The 17,983-nt window shown below is 37.5% G+C and overlaps 1 protein-coding gene across 5 annotated transcripts in view; it reads left to right on the plus strand.

Annotated features, from left to right (window-relative positions):
• Window positions 1–6,496: 6,496 nt before the first annotated feature.
• The window catches only part of GRM1 (glutamate metabotropic receptor 1), a 452,400-nt gene continuing 440,913 nt past the window's right edge, over window positions 6,497–17,983 (plus strand). For all 5 annotated transcript variants that reach the window (XR_006352779.1, XR_006352780.1, XM_043963679.1 and 2 more), the window contains exons 1-2: window positions 6,497–7,054; window positions 8,614–9,633. Coding sequence is in view for 3 of the 5 variants with exons in the window: in XM_043963679.1 (XP_043819614.1) it covers window positions 8,916–9,633 (718 nt within the window). In the remaining 2 variants the exon portion in view is untranslated. The remainder of the gene's footprint in view (window positions 7,055–8,613; window positions 9,634–17,983) is intronic.

The following is a 17,983-nucleotide window of genomic DNA, read 5'->3' on the forward strand; positions in this document are numbered from 1 at the left end:
TTCTTTACTAGATTGTAAATAATTCAAAGGGATAAAAGTCCCACGACCTTAAAAAACTCACAGAGAAACAGAGACCTCTGAAATTTTCTCTCATGCATTTATTTTCTCATAGATGATTCTTGTTTCCCATTCTTGAATTTAAACCCTTCATGTGGCTTTCCTTATTCATATTCCGAGAATTTTTTTTCAGAGTTTTTACTAATAGAACGTGATTCATGTTTCCTGACATTTTAGAAGGGCATTGTGAAGCTACTTCATGGGCATACTCTAAAATTTTTCTTTTTAGAATAAAATTATTTACCTTTTCATTGAGTAAACAACCATCCTTATTGTAGGGTAAATATATAGGAATATGTAAAGAAAAACAATCTTAGGCACAAGATTTACTTGTGTTCATGTTTAAAGAATTTAAGAGTTCCATATAACTAAACAATGACCATGAAGGTACTGTCAGAAAAGCCCTCTTAGTTTAATGCAAGGGCTGAGTGGAGTTTTGCCCACTGTGGTATTACTTGATGAGTGCTGATAAAAATGATTCTGCTTATCCCCCCTCCCCCTCAAACAATCCCACACTGTCTCATCACTTTGTCTGAAATCCCACCATTCATGCCTTTTCAATTAAGCAATTCCTTCCCATGGTCTTTCAATATGTAAACATTCCCAGGAAACCTATCAAAAGGTTTTCAGGTCATTTCCTCTACAACAGGACAATATTCAACACATCCCACATGTTAGGTGAGGTGACCCGTGTCTATAATCCCCAAGTACCAGAGAGCTGCTGAGGCTGGTGGATCCCAACTTGGGAGTTCTGAGCCATGGTGGACTGAGTAGATCTGAGTTCATCATCAATATGGTGTTCCCCAGAAATGGGGAACACAGGGGTGTGGAGTAGAGGGGAAAGTGCCAGGATATGAACTGGATCAGGTCAAGTCAAAGTTCCAGAAATAATCACTTGTGAGATCAGGCCCATGGTAGACCCTCCACTTGCAGTTTGGCTGAGATGGTGAGACAGTCTTTAAAAGCACTGTGCTAGATTCTATATGCCTGCAATTCAGCAGGGAGGGGGCAGAAATGCCAAGCATCAGGAGAAAGCGTACCAAAAAGGAACATGAAGATGTTTCACCTACTTATGCATTGAAGACTCTTAAGGTAACTCCAAAGGAAGAATCCCAAAACTGGTCTGAGAAGTGGCAATATCCTAGCATTTAATTACTTCTATTTAGAGCCAACAGATACCTCAGAGACCATCTAATCCAGTGGCTAAATTGGAAGGGGCAGTGTGGTTCAATGGGAGGGACATTGGACTTGGAGTTAGGAAGTTTGTGTCTATGTTCTTGCTTTCCCACTTACTAATTACAGGACCATAGAGAAGTCCTTTCACTTCTTTGAGGCTCCATTTCTCCATCTCTAAAATGGGAATAACTGTACCTACCCTAGCTCTCTCATGGGATTGTTTGAGGGAAATACTTTTTTCTGTGGGTGGGGCAGGGCAATGAAGGTTAAACGACTTGCCCAGGGTCACAGAGCTAGTGTCAAGTGTCTGAGGCCAGATTTAAACTCAGGTCCTCCTGAATCCAGGGCCAGTGCTTTATCCACTGCACCACCTAGTTGCCCCAGGAAATACTTTTTAAACCTTAAAATGACATTAAGTGTTATCAGTGTCCAGAGTAACACAGATGGTAGCATATTAAGGATTAGAGCCCAGTTCTTGTCTGATAGTCCTCTCTTTTTCTTGATACATGGTAGAATAGAAGTGTAATTGTTGTTGTTGTTATTGTCCTTCCTCCTCAAAAAGGACCATGATATCAGAAAAGTGATGTCATGACTTGCAATGAATTGGATTTAAATGAGGGAGGGTTGTGAAAAGTCATTAACCTCACTCTCTCCTCCAGAACCATTTGGAACAAAGTGGCAAGATGTTCATCATGATGAATGGAGATGGCCCCAGATGTCTGAGGCAATTGGGGTTAAGTGACTTGCCCAGGGTAACATTAAGTAAGTGTCTGAGGTAAGATTTGAATTCAGGTCCTCCTGACCCAGGCCAGTACTTTATCCACTGTGCCACCTAGCTGCCCCTGTAGTTTTTGTATAGTATAAATACATAACAGATTACTGCTTTGAAGAGGAAATCACCCATCAATTAGCATAACTTCAGTTATATTTGTTTAAAACTCAAACACATAACTTTGTAATTGTACTGCTTATGAAGATGCCTGTTGACTGGCATAAGCAAGAAATGCTATTTTGTGTTCAATGGAGAGAGGGTTCACTTCAGGTAGAGATGTTCACCACTTCACCATAAACTCTTCAATTTTTTGCAATCTGGCTTCTGACCTGGCCAGTCTACCAAATAAAACTGTTCACATAAAGATGAACAGGGAATTATTGTTTAATTGTTATTTCCAGGAGTCTTTTCTTTGTCTTCATTCTTCATGAAGAGCTGAAGTTTGAACTAAACCTTAAAGAAAGAGTCTGATTTATAAAGAGATAGAGGAAGGTTAAAGAAATTCCACATCAGGGCAAAAACACTTGTCACAGAATGAAGACAGGAAAATTTAAGATAAGTTTTGAGGACAGTGAAGAAGACTAATCTGACTGGAATAGTTGTTTTATGTAGGGGAGTATTTGGGAGAATAGATGGAAAAGACAGTAAAAGTCAGGTTGTGGAGGACCTCCAATAACAGGATAAAAATATCCTGTAGGAAATAAATATCCATGAAAGATTTTTAATATAATGAAAGGTAGTGTTTTAGAAGATTAACATAATATAGTTCCATTCGAATAAAATCAATAAACATCTATTAAGTGCCTACTATGTTCCAGGTACTGTGCTAAGCACTAAGGGGTACAAAAGACAGTCCCTGCTTTCAAGGTTCTTACAGTCTAAGGAGGGGAGACAAAATGCAAACAAATATATTTAAAAGAAACTATATACAGGAAAACTGGGAAATAATTCACAAAGGGAAGGCACTGGGATTAAGAGGCATTGGAGAAGGCTAGCAAATGCCTTGAAGACCAGGACAAAATTTTGTTCATCTTTGTATCTCTTTCAATACTCAGACCAGGGCCTTCCATGCAGAATCAAAGTATTTAAGTGAAAGAATGAATAATGCAGCATAACTGAATCTATGGTTTTCCTTATGCTAGGACACACAAATTGTTTTGACTGAATTTCCATAAAGAAATTAGTTGAGTCCAAATGACAGCTATATTCTGACTGAGTTACTCACTTTTCAGATGATTGTTTTGGCATCAAAACTTCTCCTCTCCTCAAGCTACTCCCATCACCTTCCCCTTCCCTCCAGGTAACATCTGGTCATCCTACTCCCTTAGCAGATCAATCCAACTCCTACTCTGTTGGGACAATTGATTTCTCTTATATCCACTGTTCTACTTCTCAAAACTCCTCTACATCCTTACCCATACTTAACCCCCCTGTGCCTTGATCATATGCCCTCCCATCTCCCCATGAAGCTTTCCCCATTGATCATTCTCTGCACATTTCATCTTCAGTCTCTCCACATCTATTGACTCCTTCCCTGCTCCTGTGACTTATTCGTTTGCTTTCCAGGATGCCCACATCTACTGTCATCCTTAAAAACAAACAAAAAACCTCCCTGGACTCTACTATTTCCTCAGATCCGTATAATTCTTCCCTTCCATTTCTAAGATCATAGAAAGAATCATCCACATTTGCTGAATCTATTTCCTCACCAGCTTCTTGCTGTCTAGTTTAGAGAAATCACATAATACAATAAGAAAGGACACTGGATTTAGAATAAGGGAACCTTGGTTGGAATACCAGTTCTGCCACCTGTTACCTATGTGATTTACTCAAGTAAGTCACTTGAACTTTCTGATCCCCAGTTTCCTCAATTGTAAAATAAGGGTGTTCTATAGGATGACTTTTGTGATCCCATGTATCTTTAAATCTATGATCCTCTTCCCCTACAATTCTATCTACTTAGACTGCTCTCTCAGAAGTTACTAGCAATATTTACCATTTCGAACAAATTCAAATTTGACTTAATCAAACCATCCAGTTTAACTATAGTTTTGCAAAGTGTGTCATACCTTTAACTTAAAACGTTTTGGTGCTAATTAAGGTTTGGAAAATAATAAGTAAATGCTTAATACATTCTCTCTGGGATTTTTTTTTGGTGAGGCAATTGGGGTTAAGTGACTTGCCCAGGGTAACACAGCTAGTAAGTGTTAAGTGTCTGAGGCTGGATTTGAACTCAGGTCCTCCTGAATCCAGGGCTGGTGCTCTATCCACTGCGCCACCTAGCTGCCCCCATTCTCTCTGTTTTTATCTCTCTGTCTCTCTGTCTCCCCCTTGTCATTTTCTATCTCTGTCTTTCTCCATAGTGCAAGTATTCATGGATTTGGGATAAATGCTCATTTTATTATAGTTTTCATGATTTTAAATACTTCATATCATATCTTAGCTTTTGCATTAGTCTAGTGCACAGGATAGGATTTAAATGTAGAAGAAACCTTAGAGATCATCTAGTTCACCCCTCCACTCATTTACAGATGAGGATCAAGGGATGTGTATATGTATTGAGTGACTCATTTAAAATAACCCAGGTACTAAGTAGTAGACCTCAGATGATTTAACATCTATTCTTATACAGGTACTTTTCCACTTCCTTGATCCTTTTAATAATGTTTCTCTATACCACTTTCCCTACCTTTGTCTTTCTTATGCTAGAGAGTTGAATTAATATGTTGGTTAACCCATTTGATCATTCTCTGAATTATTTTCAGCTCTCAATTTAAATCCTGTGCTGATGCTTCATCTTGACATCGAGGTGATCCTGGATTTAGAAAGCCTCTGCTAGTGGAATAAAAGCTCTGGTAGGTCTTACCAAGCTAAAAATGCTTTCAGTAGTGCCGAGCAATGGATTGGCATCAGAGAACTTTACATAAGTGGGCAGGCACTTATCACTAGAAGGTTGGCTATCAGGAGACTTCCTACATCAATAGAATGATAGAGCTTTTGAAGTATTGAAGAATAGTTTTAAGAAAAAGAAAACGCCTTAGTCTCTTTTAAAAAGAGAATTTAAGAATGATTCTGATTCATCAGTGTATTCTTCCTTCCTTCACTTGACTCTTCCAGAATGCTTTTCTTTTTTTCCTTAGAGGATTATCAAGAAGAAAGCACTCATTATTCCCACATACTTGACATCTTTTCTATTTAAATTAAAAAATATAACTTATGAACATAGGAATACCTAATATGCTATAAGTCTTCAAATTTATCTTCCTTGAAAGCATTTTCCATGAAGCCTGAAAACTTATTTACTTACTGTCAAATGAATTGGTGCATAAATGAATCTGAGCATTTAATTACTCCTTCAATAGTAAAGGAGCCATTTCTAAAACACATTGTTTTATTTTTTAAATGTTCAGCTTTGTAGAACACACATATGGAAGCACAGTTTGAATTTTAGAGGCTGTAATTTTCTCAATCCAGTAAATGATTGTTAATGTATTATAAATATACAGCTGACTGCATCATTGAAGTGCTCCTGGTCAGTCTCATTCAGAGTTCATCTTACTAGGGTGACATTATCCAAAATGGGAAAAAGCAAATAAAATTTATATTGGAGAAATGTATTAATGTATGAAGCTTTGATCCACAGTAGTATTGTGCTGTGGCTTCAAGGCAAAAGTTTTCCCAAATTAGAAGGGCACAATATGTTCAGTCTCCAAGGAATAAGCAGCAGATGACCAATATCACCTTCTTGGAGGACAGAAAATTATCTCCTGCTCTTTCCCTCTTGAAGTCTAAAGATGGCTCTACGATGACTCCTTTTGCTCCTAGCTCCATTATAACCATGGAATGGAAACCAAACAAATTCCTTTTAGCTCCAGGTATTTTCTGAAAAACAAAACAAAACAAAACAAAACCTCCAAAACAATAACACCAATCACAACAAACCCCTAAATAATCTATCACTTGGAGAATATAGGCAACACTTTGATCTTAATTTTGATCAAAGTTTCTGACTTCCCTTTATAAATTTTTATAAAAGGAACTGAAACTGAGCCTTGGCTATGTTCTCCATTATGACTGTTTTGTGTTTTGTTATTGAAATGAGCCAGTAGGCTGTGGAATGACCCTACACTTTTATTCACGTGCAAAGAATGAATTGAATAAGAGGGACCACATCAACACTTGTTCTTGTCTTTGTGTAAGCTGGACACATTCTGTTCATCCAACAGAGTTCCCAGAGGGATGGTGATCTAACTTCAACTTTCACACAATGAACTGTAACACCCAGAGACCTGTTGGGGGTGACGCCAGCCTGAGAGGTATTTGGATAAGTGTTTTTCACTTCACTGTTTTCATGTGACCTGGCTTTCTCATGCTCAATTTAGTTACATCTTGACCTGAAAAATACAGTCTAGATTTGCTTCTGTTTTCATTTGGTCTCTCTCTCTTTCTCTCTCTCTCTCTCACAGAGTTACACACAGACACACACAAACACAGACCCCACACATTTCTCTCTCTCCTTTACATTCTATCTTCTTCGTGGCCTCTGGCTCTTTTCCCAAAAGGCAAAGGAATCTTCTGGATGCCTCCACATATATTTACAGTCTATATTCCTTAGTCAGATTTTGTCTTATTGGAGGGAGGACAATCTATTTGAATAGATGAAAGATATACAGAGAACATCCACAAAAATCAGCATATGTACTTCCTTTCCCTACCAACTCCACAACATTATTTATGTTTCACTGTTTCATTAAGAAACATAGAATAGTAAAAGGAATAAGAATTATCTTTTTTTTCTCAGTCTTATCTCCCCATCCCCCTTCCACAAATGACTAATTTTTATGCATGAGATAATGGATGAGCCTTGGGTGACCTGTTTTTTCCCCCTTTTTTCTTGCGGTAAAATTGTGTTGAAGAAAGAGGGCACTAGTGTACAGCCCATAGCTTATCCTTACCATCCGACTGGATTTGTGCTAAAGCTTCTGTGAACGGGAGAGGTGCCACTGTCTGCTTTGACCAAGGAAGAACAGCACTGTCTCCCAGATTCAGGTAAGGCTCAAGTTTAAATCCGCCAAATATGTCAAGGTTGATCTATAATATAGTAGATAAATGCTGTCTTCATATGGCAGGCACAGTTCTAATCTCTCTAATTTTCTGCTTGGTGATAGATGCATGTTTATTTATTTTGGCCATGCAATCAGGGGAAGCGTTGAGACCACTGGTTCCTTGGAATAATCTTTATTTCTCCTGCACCCGATTCCCTCCTTTTAGTCATCTCCCCACTCCCTTAACCCCTTTTATTTCCTACTTTCTCCTTGAGGAGAAAGAGACCCGGCTAAGGATAGCAGTGGGAGCCAACTTCAGCTCCGCTTGCTACTGAGAGTCTGTGACTCTACCCCCAAACCAATCCTCACTCCCACTCTCCCCAAATTGGTTCAAAAGGAGCAGGAGAAACCTCGGTAAAACTGGGAAAAGAGAGGAAAGGTGATGGGGGTAAGGGCAAAGGTGTGTGTGTGTGTGTGTGTGTGTGTGTGTGTGTGTGTGTGTGTGTGTGTGTGTGTGTGTGTGTGTGTGTTTCTGTGCTGCTGCTGCTTTCTGGTGGTGGTGATGGGGGTGAAGAACACAGACAAGTAAGTTGAAGGAAAGGGGAAGAGGATGGGGTTAATTCATTCACCGAGTCCTGGTGACTGCAGGGAAAAGGTTGAAGCTTCTCGGTGCGCTGTCCAGCGTTCTGAAAGCAGCGGTCCAGTGGGTGCCATTCTCCCACAAATGAATGCAACAGGAAACTATTGCTTTCTCCCCCTTATTTAAACTCTGTTGAACAAAACAGTTTCAACTAAGGTATGTACAAAATACCCTCTGTCCGTTCTCTCAAATGCGCTAAACTATTTAATCTCTTTTAATCAGCCTAATCATCCTCACCTCTTCTTCCCTCAAAATCTAGTGAAAGGCTGGCTTCCCAGGAAAAGAAAAACCCAAAACACGATGACTTTCCCAGGCGTTGCCTTAGTAACTAATATGGATTTTCCCCAAGCTTAAATTTCACACTTGGATTTAATCTTTCATCCTTTTTTCTCCCTCAGTTCTTAAAGTTTATGTAAATGATACATCCACTTCTCTCTTTGACCTTAAAAAAGTGCTTGGATTTACTTTGAAGTAAAGTGCTTTGGATTTACTTTTTTTTCCCCTGAAAAAGTCCATTTTCTTGAAGTCAGAGTGAGAATAGGGAAGTGAATGCAGCAACTAGTAGAAACTTCTTCTGGACTGAACCACCTAGCAGGAAGAAGTAAAAACAAAGATAATACCTTGAAAACTTTTTGTTTGTTTTTGTTTTGGCATGCTGGAGACACAGAGTGAGAGGGTCAAAGTCAACCTTGAGGCTAGGTAGCTATGTCTATAAACAATGCAAGACTTTACAGAGCACTGGAGAGGAATAAGCATAACATTTCTCTAGCTGTCCTCGAGGTGGCCCGTAAAATTTCCCTCTGGTTGATACTGACATTCACCGAAATGAAAGGGTTGAGAAATGATTAACATTCACTGACCATTTCTTCTAATTATGGTGTTTTTGTTTCTATTCTTACTGCACCCCTCCCCTCACTCCCCAGTAAGGTACAACTCCAGGCTACAATGAGTCCTGCTGTGCCATTGATACATTTATTTTGAACCACTCCTGGAGAAGAAAGGCTCACATTTATCTGAAAACGCCTCCAGTGAGTGGAGGTGGTGGTCGTGGAGGACGAGGAAGAAGGAGAGGAAGAGGAAGAGGGACAGAACCGTGGCTACTGCTGTATAGGTGACACTTAGGGGAGAGGCAACCAAGTTAAGAGAGAGGAAAACAAAAGACATCTCTGTATCCTCAACAACATTCAGGAAAGAGGAGTCTATCAAATTGGTCACCTGGTTGTGTATGGCACCGTGCAATAAGATGGTTGGGATGTTGTTGGTGTTTTTCCCAGCCATTTTCTTGGAGATGACTCTTCTACCCAGGAGCCCTGGCAGAAATGTGTTGTTGGTTGGGGGTTCCTCTCAGCGATCAGTGGCTAGAATGGATGGGGATGTCATTATTGGAGCTCTCTTCTCTGTCCACCATCAGCCACCAGCAGAAAAGGTGCCTGAGAGGAAGTGTGGGGAGATAAGGGAGCAGTATGGAATCCAGAGAGTGGAGGCCATGTTTCACACATTGGATAAAATTAACTCTGATCCAATTCTGCTACCCAACATCACTCTGGGAAGTGAGATTAGGGATTCCTGCTGGCATTCATCTGTTGCACTGGAGCAGAGTATTGAGTTCATTAGAGATTCTCTTATTTCTATTCGGGATGACAAGGATGGGACCAATAGATGCCTACCTGACAACCAGTCTCACCACCCTGGCCGGACTAAAAAGCCCATTGCAGGTGTGATTGGTCCTGGATCCAGCTCAGTGGCCATCCAAGTCCAGAACTTACTTCAACTCTTTGACATCCCTCAGATTGCTTATTCAGCCACAAGCATTGACCTGAGTGACAAAACTTTGTACAAATATTTCTTGAGGGTAGTTCCTTCAGACACGTTGCAAGCCAGGGCTATGCTTGACATAGTCAAACGTTACAATTGGACCTATGTCTCCGCTGTCCACACAGAAGGTAGGGATTGCATTTGGAAAAGAAATGTACTGGGAATGCAAGGGCACTGATGGAATGTGGTCCAGAAATTGGTATCCAATCCCTTTGTTAACAACTCTCTAGGATGATATATCCCCTCTTCTCATACACATTCGCCTGGGAAGGCAGGCAGGGCACACACATATCTCTTCCCCTTTCATGAACTAAGTATTATTTTCTTGGGGGTAGTGGTTATTAAAAAGGCTTTAGACAATTATTCTTGCAGTAGAAAGAGTTACCCTTGTTACCCTTTCTGTAGTTGCAAGGGTGGTTTGTGAGCCATTGCTTCACTTTCAGGTAATTAGCTAAAAATTACAAATCGGTAGGATGTGTTTTTCAAAAAGAAAACACTGACCCATGAATTGGACTTGAAAGCTTCAGCTGCCTTGAAAGTGGTTCCCTGCCTCCAACACCACTGTGCCCATGCCTTAAATTTATTTAGGTATATAGGAGTAAGATTGGCTCCATTAACCAGTCAGACACTTAGGTTGTTAATTCTCATATCTTTCAAACTACCTCTTTAGAAGGCTCTGCATAAAATGAAAAGTACTTTGTTGTTGTAAATATCAGGGTGTCCTTTAAAATTTTAAAAGGGAGATAAGAACCAGAAGGTAACACCTTTATGCCCCCTCCCCCCAGACCTATAGGTTTGGATTAGCAAAATAATTGGCTTTATTAGGTATTTTTAAAAAACTCCACATGTCTGCCTATACACAGAGAACTATTGTGGGTCAGATGTGGAAAGTATCTTAAAGATCATCTAGTCCAACTTCCTTATTTTATAGATGAAGAGACTTGGGTCCACAAATACTAAATTAACCATGTTCGGAACAGCATGATGCATATACAGATATATGTAAATGAATCTTTAGTAGATTACTGGAACTTAATTTTTAAAATCAGACACTAGTAAAAAGAAATTAAATTATTTTGGCTTTATGTCTTTAAGTAGTTACATAGGCCCAATGGTTGTTATATAATTATCAATGCAATACCAAGAAGTACTAAATAGTTTTAAAAATATATTTATTGGAGAAATTAACAAGTTTGATTAAATGGAGCAGCTATAAGGTAATTTTAAGAAGAATGAATAACTCCATTTCTAATGCCACCAGTACTTTTACCGTAAACATACAAAAACAATCTCTCCCCTCTCTCTTCACACATACTTATGTTTATATATGTGAATATATACATATACTTATATATACACATGTGTATATGTGTGCAATGATCTATGTTATTATTCAATCTTTGGACTGCATTATTGTGACCTTTTACAAACTGACTCATTTTTGTGAACATTGACTTAAAAAAATCATAACTTCACATCTCATGTTCAGCTGGGATGCCAACATCTAAGCCTCATTTCAAATATATATCCTTTTGCACTCTTCATTAATATTTCACATAATTTTCCTTTGTAATTAATTAAATAGTCCAAAAGCACATGTTACAAAGATATGCACTACAGTATAAGAGAAAATTTCCATAAAGGAAAATGGTAAAATCTAGGGTGAATCGGATTAGCTCACTTCATTTAAATATTAAGTAGGCTGTTTTCTATTGAGCACATATGTCCATGGGTCATAGATATTTGGAATTCTGTACTTTCTTACAGGGAAAAATCAAGCTTTATTATTATGGACTAGTATAATGTTTTCTACAAAACATTAATAGGATAATTTCCATTTGTATTCAGGGAAGAGAATGAAGAATTAACTTTCTATTTGTTTCTCAGTGGAATCATTCTGTCCAAGAATGCCTATACTTTGGTGTTATATGACAATCAGAATTATATGTTTGGAAAAATGACCTAGAACTAGGTCTGTTAATTTTGTTGGGAAAGGGCTCATATTAAATTCCCATTGTTGTTTGAGTTTGGATTTGTTTGGTGTCTTTCTGTTTGCTGACCTGTGATGCCAGGGATCACATCTAAAAACAACTGCATTAGCCATTTGAGACTGTGCTATGTTAATAATTCCACATCATACTCAATATGGCTTTGTTTCAATGTGAAGAGTTTATACCAATACTGCCATGCCCATTTATCTAGAATTTCCTATTCTTCCTCAAAGTTAGCTGTTTCTTCTTTCTACTTGACATATCTAGCCCAGGAATTGAAATTGCTTTTATTTTCTTTTATTTGCAAAGATATAGAGCATTCTCCTCTGCCTATGTTCCAATTGCAATGCCAATTTTTCCTTGGTGCTTCTATCCTGTTATTCAGGGATCTATAGGAGATTAGAGAGTAGTATAGTTTCCTCAGTCATTGAGTCCTCCTAAATCCTCGTCTAGACTGACTATGACATCTACTCTATAATGTCAATGGTGGCCTATTAGAAAGCAATTAAAAGTACACATTAGTTTTCTCTGTGTAATTCAAAGAAATTTGCTGAGAATATATTTTGAATCTGTGGAATGTTAATAGTCTCAAGTGTGGAATTTCTGGTATGCAACAATGACTTTATCTCCCCCTGCCCCAGTCATTTATTTCCTCAGATTCTTCTTCTATAACAGACCTCTCTTCAATACTCTGTATTTTAGTAAATCTAGAGAATATATCTAACATCTAACAAATGCAGAACTTAGTAATTAGCTTAGGGAAATGTCTCAACATCTTCCTTTATCCCCATCCTAAAACTGATTGGTTGATTTAAAAAATCTCTGGGCGGGTTCTTTGAATACCTAAGATTTTTCAGTATTTTTTGTTACTAATTACATTTCACTATAAACTTTGAAGTACTTTGTATTGGGGTTCACATTTTATATTAATTTGAATCTTGTCTTTTTTTTTGCTGCCATCTGTGATGCTCCTATGTTTGAATTCTACTACCACCTCTAATCTTACCATGGTAAAGAACTATCAACATAGATATGGCTTTCCCCATAGCACTTTACTGAGATTGCAACTAACAATCTGGCTAACAATTTAAAACTATTTAAAAATTAATAATGTAGCAAGAATAGAAAAACCCAACATTTCCTTTAAGCAAAATTTTCCTTTTTGAGATATTTCATGTAAATTTAAAATTTTATTTTATTTTCAACTAAAGACATTTATTATATCTTTCTTCCCACCTCCCAGTTTAAAAGAAAAGAAGAAAAAGAAAAGTTTTGTAACAAATATGGATAGCCAAGCAAAACAAGTTCTCACAGTATCCATGTCCAAAAGTATATGTCTCATTCTGCATCTTGAATCCAATATCTCTTTCTTTGTCAGGAGTTTGGTAGTATATAGCTCATCATTAGTTCTCTAGAACCATGGTTGCTCATTGCATTGATCAAAGATCATGACATCTTTCAAAGATATTTATCTTTGCATTTTTTGTTATTGTATACATTATTTTTCTGTTTCTGCTTGCTTCACTATGAATCATATAAATTTCTCAGGTTTCTCTGAACCTATTCCTTTCATCCTTCCTTATGGCACAATAGAATTCCTTCACCTTCATTTACCATAATTTGTTATGCGATACTTTTTAATTTAGTTTTTTGGGGGGTGGTGCAATGAGGGTTAAGTGACTTGCCCAGGGTCACACAGCTAGTAAATGTCAAGTGTCTGAGGCCAGATTTGAACTCAGGTCCTCCTGAATCCAGGGCTGGTGTTTTATCTACTGAGCCACCTAGCTGCCCCATGCAATAATTTTTATGAATGTACTGTGTGCAAGGTGCTGTGGAAATGAAGTCTAGGTGCTGTGGAAATAAAGATGAAGCAAGAGGCAATAGGTAGAGTGGCACTAACACTGGACTTGGAGCCAGGGGACTAAGGTTTCAGTTTTTGTTCTGACACTAGCTGTCTGATCATGGACAGGTTAGTTCTCTGAGTCTCAGATTCCTCATTTACAAAATGGGTATAGTAATACTTACACTATTACTTTAAAAGATTATCTTGAAGCAAGCACTTTTTGAACATAAAAGCATCAAATAAAATGTATTTATGGTGTTTGATTTTTCAAGTGAATCTGATCTATAGACTATTTTGGATGAGTATTTTGCAATCATCTTCTGAAATAGAAACCTCTTGTTCATTCAATAAGTATCAAAAATACAACTTTCTGAATGGTGGTAAAAAGTTTTAACAGTCGGTTAGATAATGGAGAGACGCCAGTTTTTTTTAGGACCACCCTTTTGGGGAGGAGACCAACAGCATGAGCTACGCACACCAGTCCGCCTGCAATGCATGCCAGATTGCCTGCTGACCACTCGACTTCCGGGGTGCGAGCTTAAAAGGCAAGGAGAGAACGGAAGTGGGCTTTTTCCTGCTCCGCTGGTCTCCTGGTTGCGCTGCACAGACAGACGCGGATTGGAGTTTGACTTGGCCCAGCTCTCGGTTAACAGCACATGCTTGACTTGGTCTCTCGCCCCAAAGGTGGCCTTGGGTTTTGGTGAGTTTTATACGGAATATAGACTAAGCCTAGACTTAAGACGATTTGTATTGTATTTCTACTTTCCTATCCTTCTAATCAACATCACCTTGTGACTACCATACAATAAAAGCTCTAACTAGAAAACCAGAAGCTTCTTCCATTTACTAGTCTGGGAGATAAATTAAGGGAAAGGTTAAGTAGGGGAGATTTATGATCTAATATCCAATTTTAATCTCACAGAATGGATATGAATGGATGAACAATTTCCTAAATTGTTTTATTACTAATGTTTATTATTAATTTAATTCAAAAGCTCAGAAAACGTGATGTAAAATTATTGTAATCCTCTAGAGTTTATTGTCCAAGCATATTATAAACACCCTTCATTGGGGTGGAATGTTCTTGATGATTGGATTATAAAAATTTTTTTATTAGTATTACTCATTATTATTGAAATCCTTGTGAGTAAGTTTGTTTATATATTAAAGTAATTTCAGATTATTTCCATACTCCACATACTAATTCAAGGCATCTATTATGATTGCAAAGCATGTTATTGATTTATTGAATATTGGATGAAATATTTAAGGGACTGGTTGAATGGTAGGCTGGGCATGAAATCAATGAAGCAAGGAGAGGACTGTATAGACTTTCAGTCTACTCTGTAATAAGCAGCTCACCTGGAATCTGGGCCTTTACAATATGCTAAACAGAGAATACCAAAATAGCCCACTTCTGTGGTGAATAGCTTAGCCAAGGACACTGTGTTCTATCTTTATGATGAAAAGCAGGTTTCACATCAAAAGGCAAATTCTTCATTTCAAAAGGTTGAAGACAACAGTACTTAAAAATAATTTTGGCTGGTTTCACTGAAAGTCTTTTTTGGAGCTGTAGCATTTTCATTAGATTATGAATAGATATTTTTTCACTTACTTTCAGCTCTTGCCTCTCATTGTTTTGTTTTGAGGTAGTCGTTGACTGAACATTTATTAGTGTCCTTGCGCATCCTTTCTGAAAGTGGTCTATGTCAATGGCACTGTTGCCAGTAAAACAGAACCTCACTTGTGCTGTGTGTTTTTAATGCTTGCCCATAAAAACAAAACAAAACAAAATTCAGCAGCAACAATTCAATAGATACTGACATGCATGTATGGCTTATAGTTTATTTTATTTTCCTTCTCCACTGAAGTCCCACCCCTTCTTTGATGATCAAGATGAAATATATACTTTATTAAACCTAAAAGCATTAAAGCGGAAACACTTTCTATTTTAAATGGATGTTTTAAAAAGCATTGACTAATGCTATTACAAGAAACATTTTTATTAGACACAATTTAATCAATATCATTTTTTAAAGTGGTTGTGCTTCTTTTATCCTTTTGTACATGTCTTCCATCTCATTCATTGTAAATACTCTTCAACTACAGTTGCAGTTTTTTGTTATAGGAGCCCTCTTGATTCAGTGAAATGACTATTTTGTAAGCTCTTGAGGACAATGGTCATGTGCCACTGTCTTTCTGGAACATTCCTCTGTATATAGTAGACACAATTTGTTCAACCAAACTCGACTGAATCAATGGAATAGCTTTATTCATCTTTTAAAAAATCTTTGTAGACATTGCCATCTTATCAACACACTGCCTTTTAGACTTTTCCCTCTCTTACTATAATGGCATCTCTGTATCTTGTTCCCACATATCACTTTCAAGATCACTCCAGATTTAATAGCAAACCTTTTGCCTGATGACAAGTTATGTTTTGAATTCCATAACTATATCACTCTTCTCAGAATCTCAGAAAATGTCTTGTGATTGTGCTCCACTTACCTTTCTGGCATTCTGTCATGTTATGTAGGCATTTATTACCCTTAGCTTATTAAGTTCAATTAAAAATTTCACATCTTCATTTTGAGCTTTGGGAATGCCCACATACTTTCTTCCTTTTACATCTACCAATTGCTTTTGATGATTGACTAATTTTCCTACCATTCCTTTTGTCTCTGTGTTAATCCTTTATCACAGATGCAGGTTTGACTTAATTTCCCATTTTATTAAGAGGCAAGAGAAGTTCTGGGACCAAAAGACAGGTACCTTTACCAACCAATATACAGCAATGTAATGGCTTGGCAGTGTCATAAACCTTTAGGCTACTGGGATTTCTTCAAGGAGGCATACAAGTATAATGTAAATGAGACCTGTTAAATGGGGACAATAATATTGTCTACTTCTCTTAGTTGTTGTGGGAATCAAATGAGATATTTGCAAAGTGTTTTGCAAAACTTAAAAGTTCTGTATAAATGATAGTTATTATTGTTATCCTTTTTTGGTGAGTTAAAGATTGGCAAAAGCTTGTAGAAAAACTGTTTCTGTAATGTCATGGTTATAACATTATGTAATCATATAGCATGTTTTAACATGCTTTCCTTAGAAATGTCTTCTTCCCTTCCAAGCAACCAATATCCTGAAAGTGTACAGAGCTGAACCTTTGCAGAAAGGCTCAAATGCCTCTAGCCTTAAAGAGAACAACTACAAGTCCTGAGTTTAAAGGACAAGTATGGTCTTAGTCAGAGCATATGGTGCCCTTTAAAACAGATCACCTGTATTTTGAGCTAACTTCAAGATGAATACAACTATTTTTTGTTATCACTTAAGCATATGTGTCTCCAAGTTAGCAACTTAATTGCATGCTAAGGGAGATCTTAAAAAGCTCTCTCTCATAACTCCATTAATCCCTTAATTTGTCAGAGGCCTTCAAAACATACTTTGATAATGATAGGATGAAACAACTTCAGGGAACAATCATATGCTCCTTTTTAAAAAAAAAGACATCATTTGAGAAAGGGGAAGGAGCACCCAGAGTTTGCTGCCCCCTGCAAACCCCATGTTGTGATCCAACATCATGGAAATTTACTTGGATTTATTTGTAGTGGTTTCTCTAATCATAGATAAGGAGAGATAGGGCTGGACAATTTCATGGCAGTCCATTCCTCATATATACAGGATTATCTAGACCAACTGTTCTTAATGTTTTTGTGTCATGGACTTCTTTGGCAGTCTAGGGAAGCCCATGGATCCCTTCTTAGAATCATAGTTTTTAAATTCATAATTGAAGGAAATGTTAAATTTCTTTGAGGTAAGTGAAAATAAAGATGTGATTCCCCCCCATCCAATTTTCATGTCTCCCTCCTGCCCCCAGAACCAGAGGATTTGATTTTAATGTCTAGTGTCTCTAGGTCAAAGGTCATAGGTGATGGAAATTAAAAGAAATAAACAATTTGTTATTTATGTTAATGGTATGTTATATAAGCGGTATGTTAATCCCACTGTTCCTTCAGTGGAAAGAGTCCTAGGCTTGGAAGCAGACTACCTGAGTCTTCCATTCACTAGCTCTATGACTGTAGGCAAGTTTCCTAACCTTTGTTTCCTCATATACAATGGAGATAATATAAGAATAGCATTACCTAAGATTAGTTAAAACAGTTTATACAGGTGCATTATTATGTTAAACATACTGGCAAAAGTCACCCTTCTCTTTGCTAATCTGTAACCCATTTATATGGTTGTGTGTGTCAATAAACTGGCCTCTTATCCCCAATAGATGATCCAGGGCTGTTATGAGCAAAGTGCTATGTAAATTGCAAAGTGCTATATAAATGTGAGTTATTGCCTAATTTTATACTTTATCTACTAATGGATAATCTAGGGTTGTCATTATGGTGATTCAGTATATTTTACCATTTGTATTTTGTGAAGGACAGAATAAGAAAATCAATAGATAAATTGCCTATACTATGCTCCAGTAAAACGGCTTACCTTATATGTCTAAATATAGAGCGGCAGAGAAAACTACTCACAAGTAACAAATAAAACTCACTCTTTACAAATCAACAATTTTTTTCATTTCATCACTGTCAACAGAAAGTGCCCTTTAAAAAAAATGAACACAAGGTTTAATCCAAGTTC

The sequence above is a fragment of the Dromiciops gliroides genome, chromosome 4, assembly GCF_019393635.1.
Source record: "Dromiciops gliroides isolate mDroGli1 chromosome 4, mDroGli1.pri, whole genome shotgun sequence".
In the NCBI taxonomy this organism is placed as follows: domain Eukaryota; kingdom Metazoa; phylum Chordata; class Mammalia; order Microbiotheria; family Microbiotheriidae; genus Dromiciops; species Dromiciops gliroides.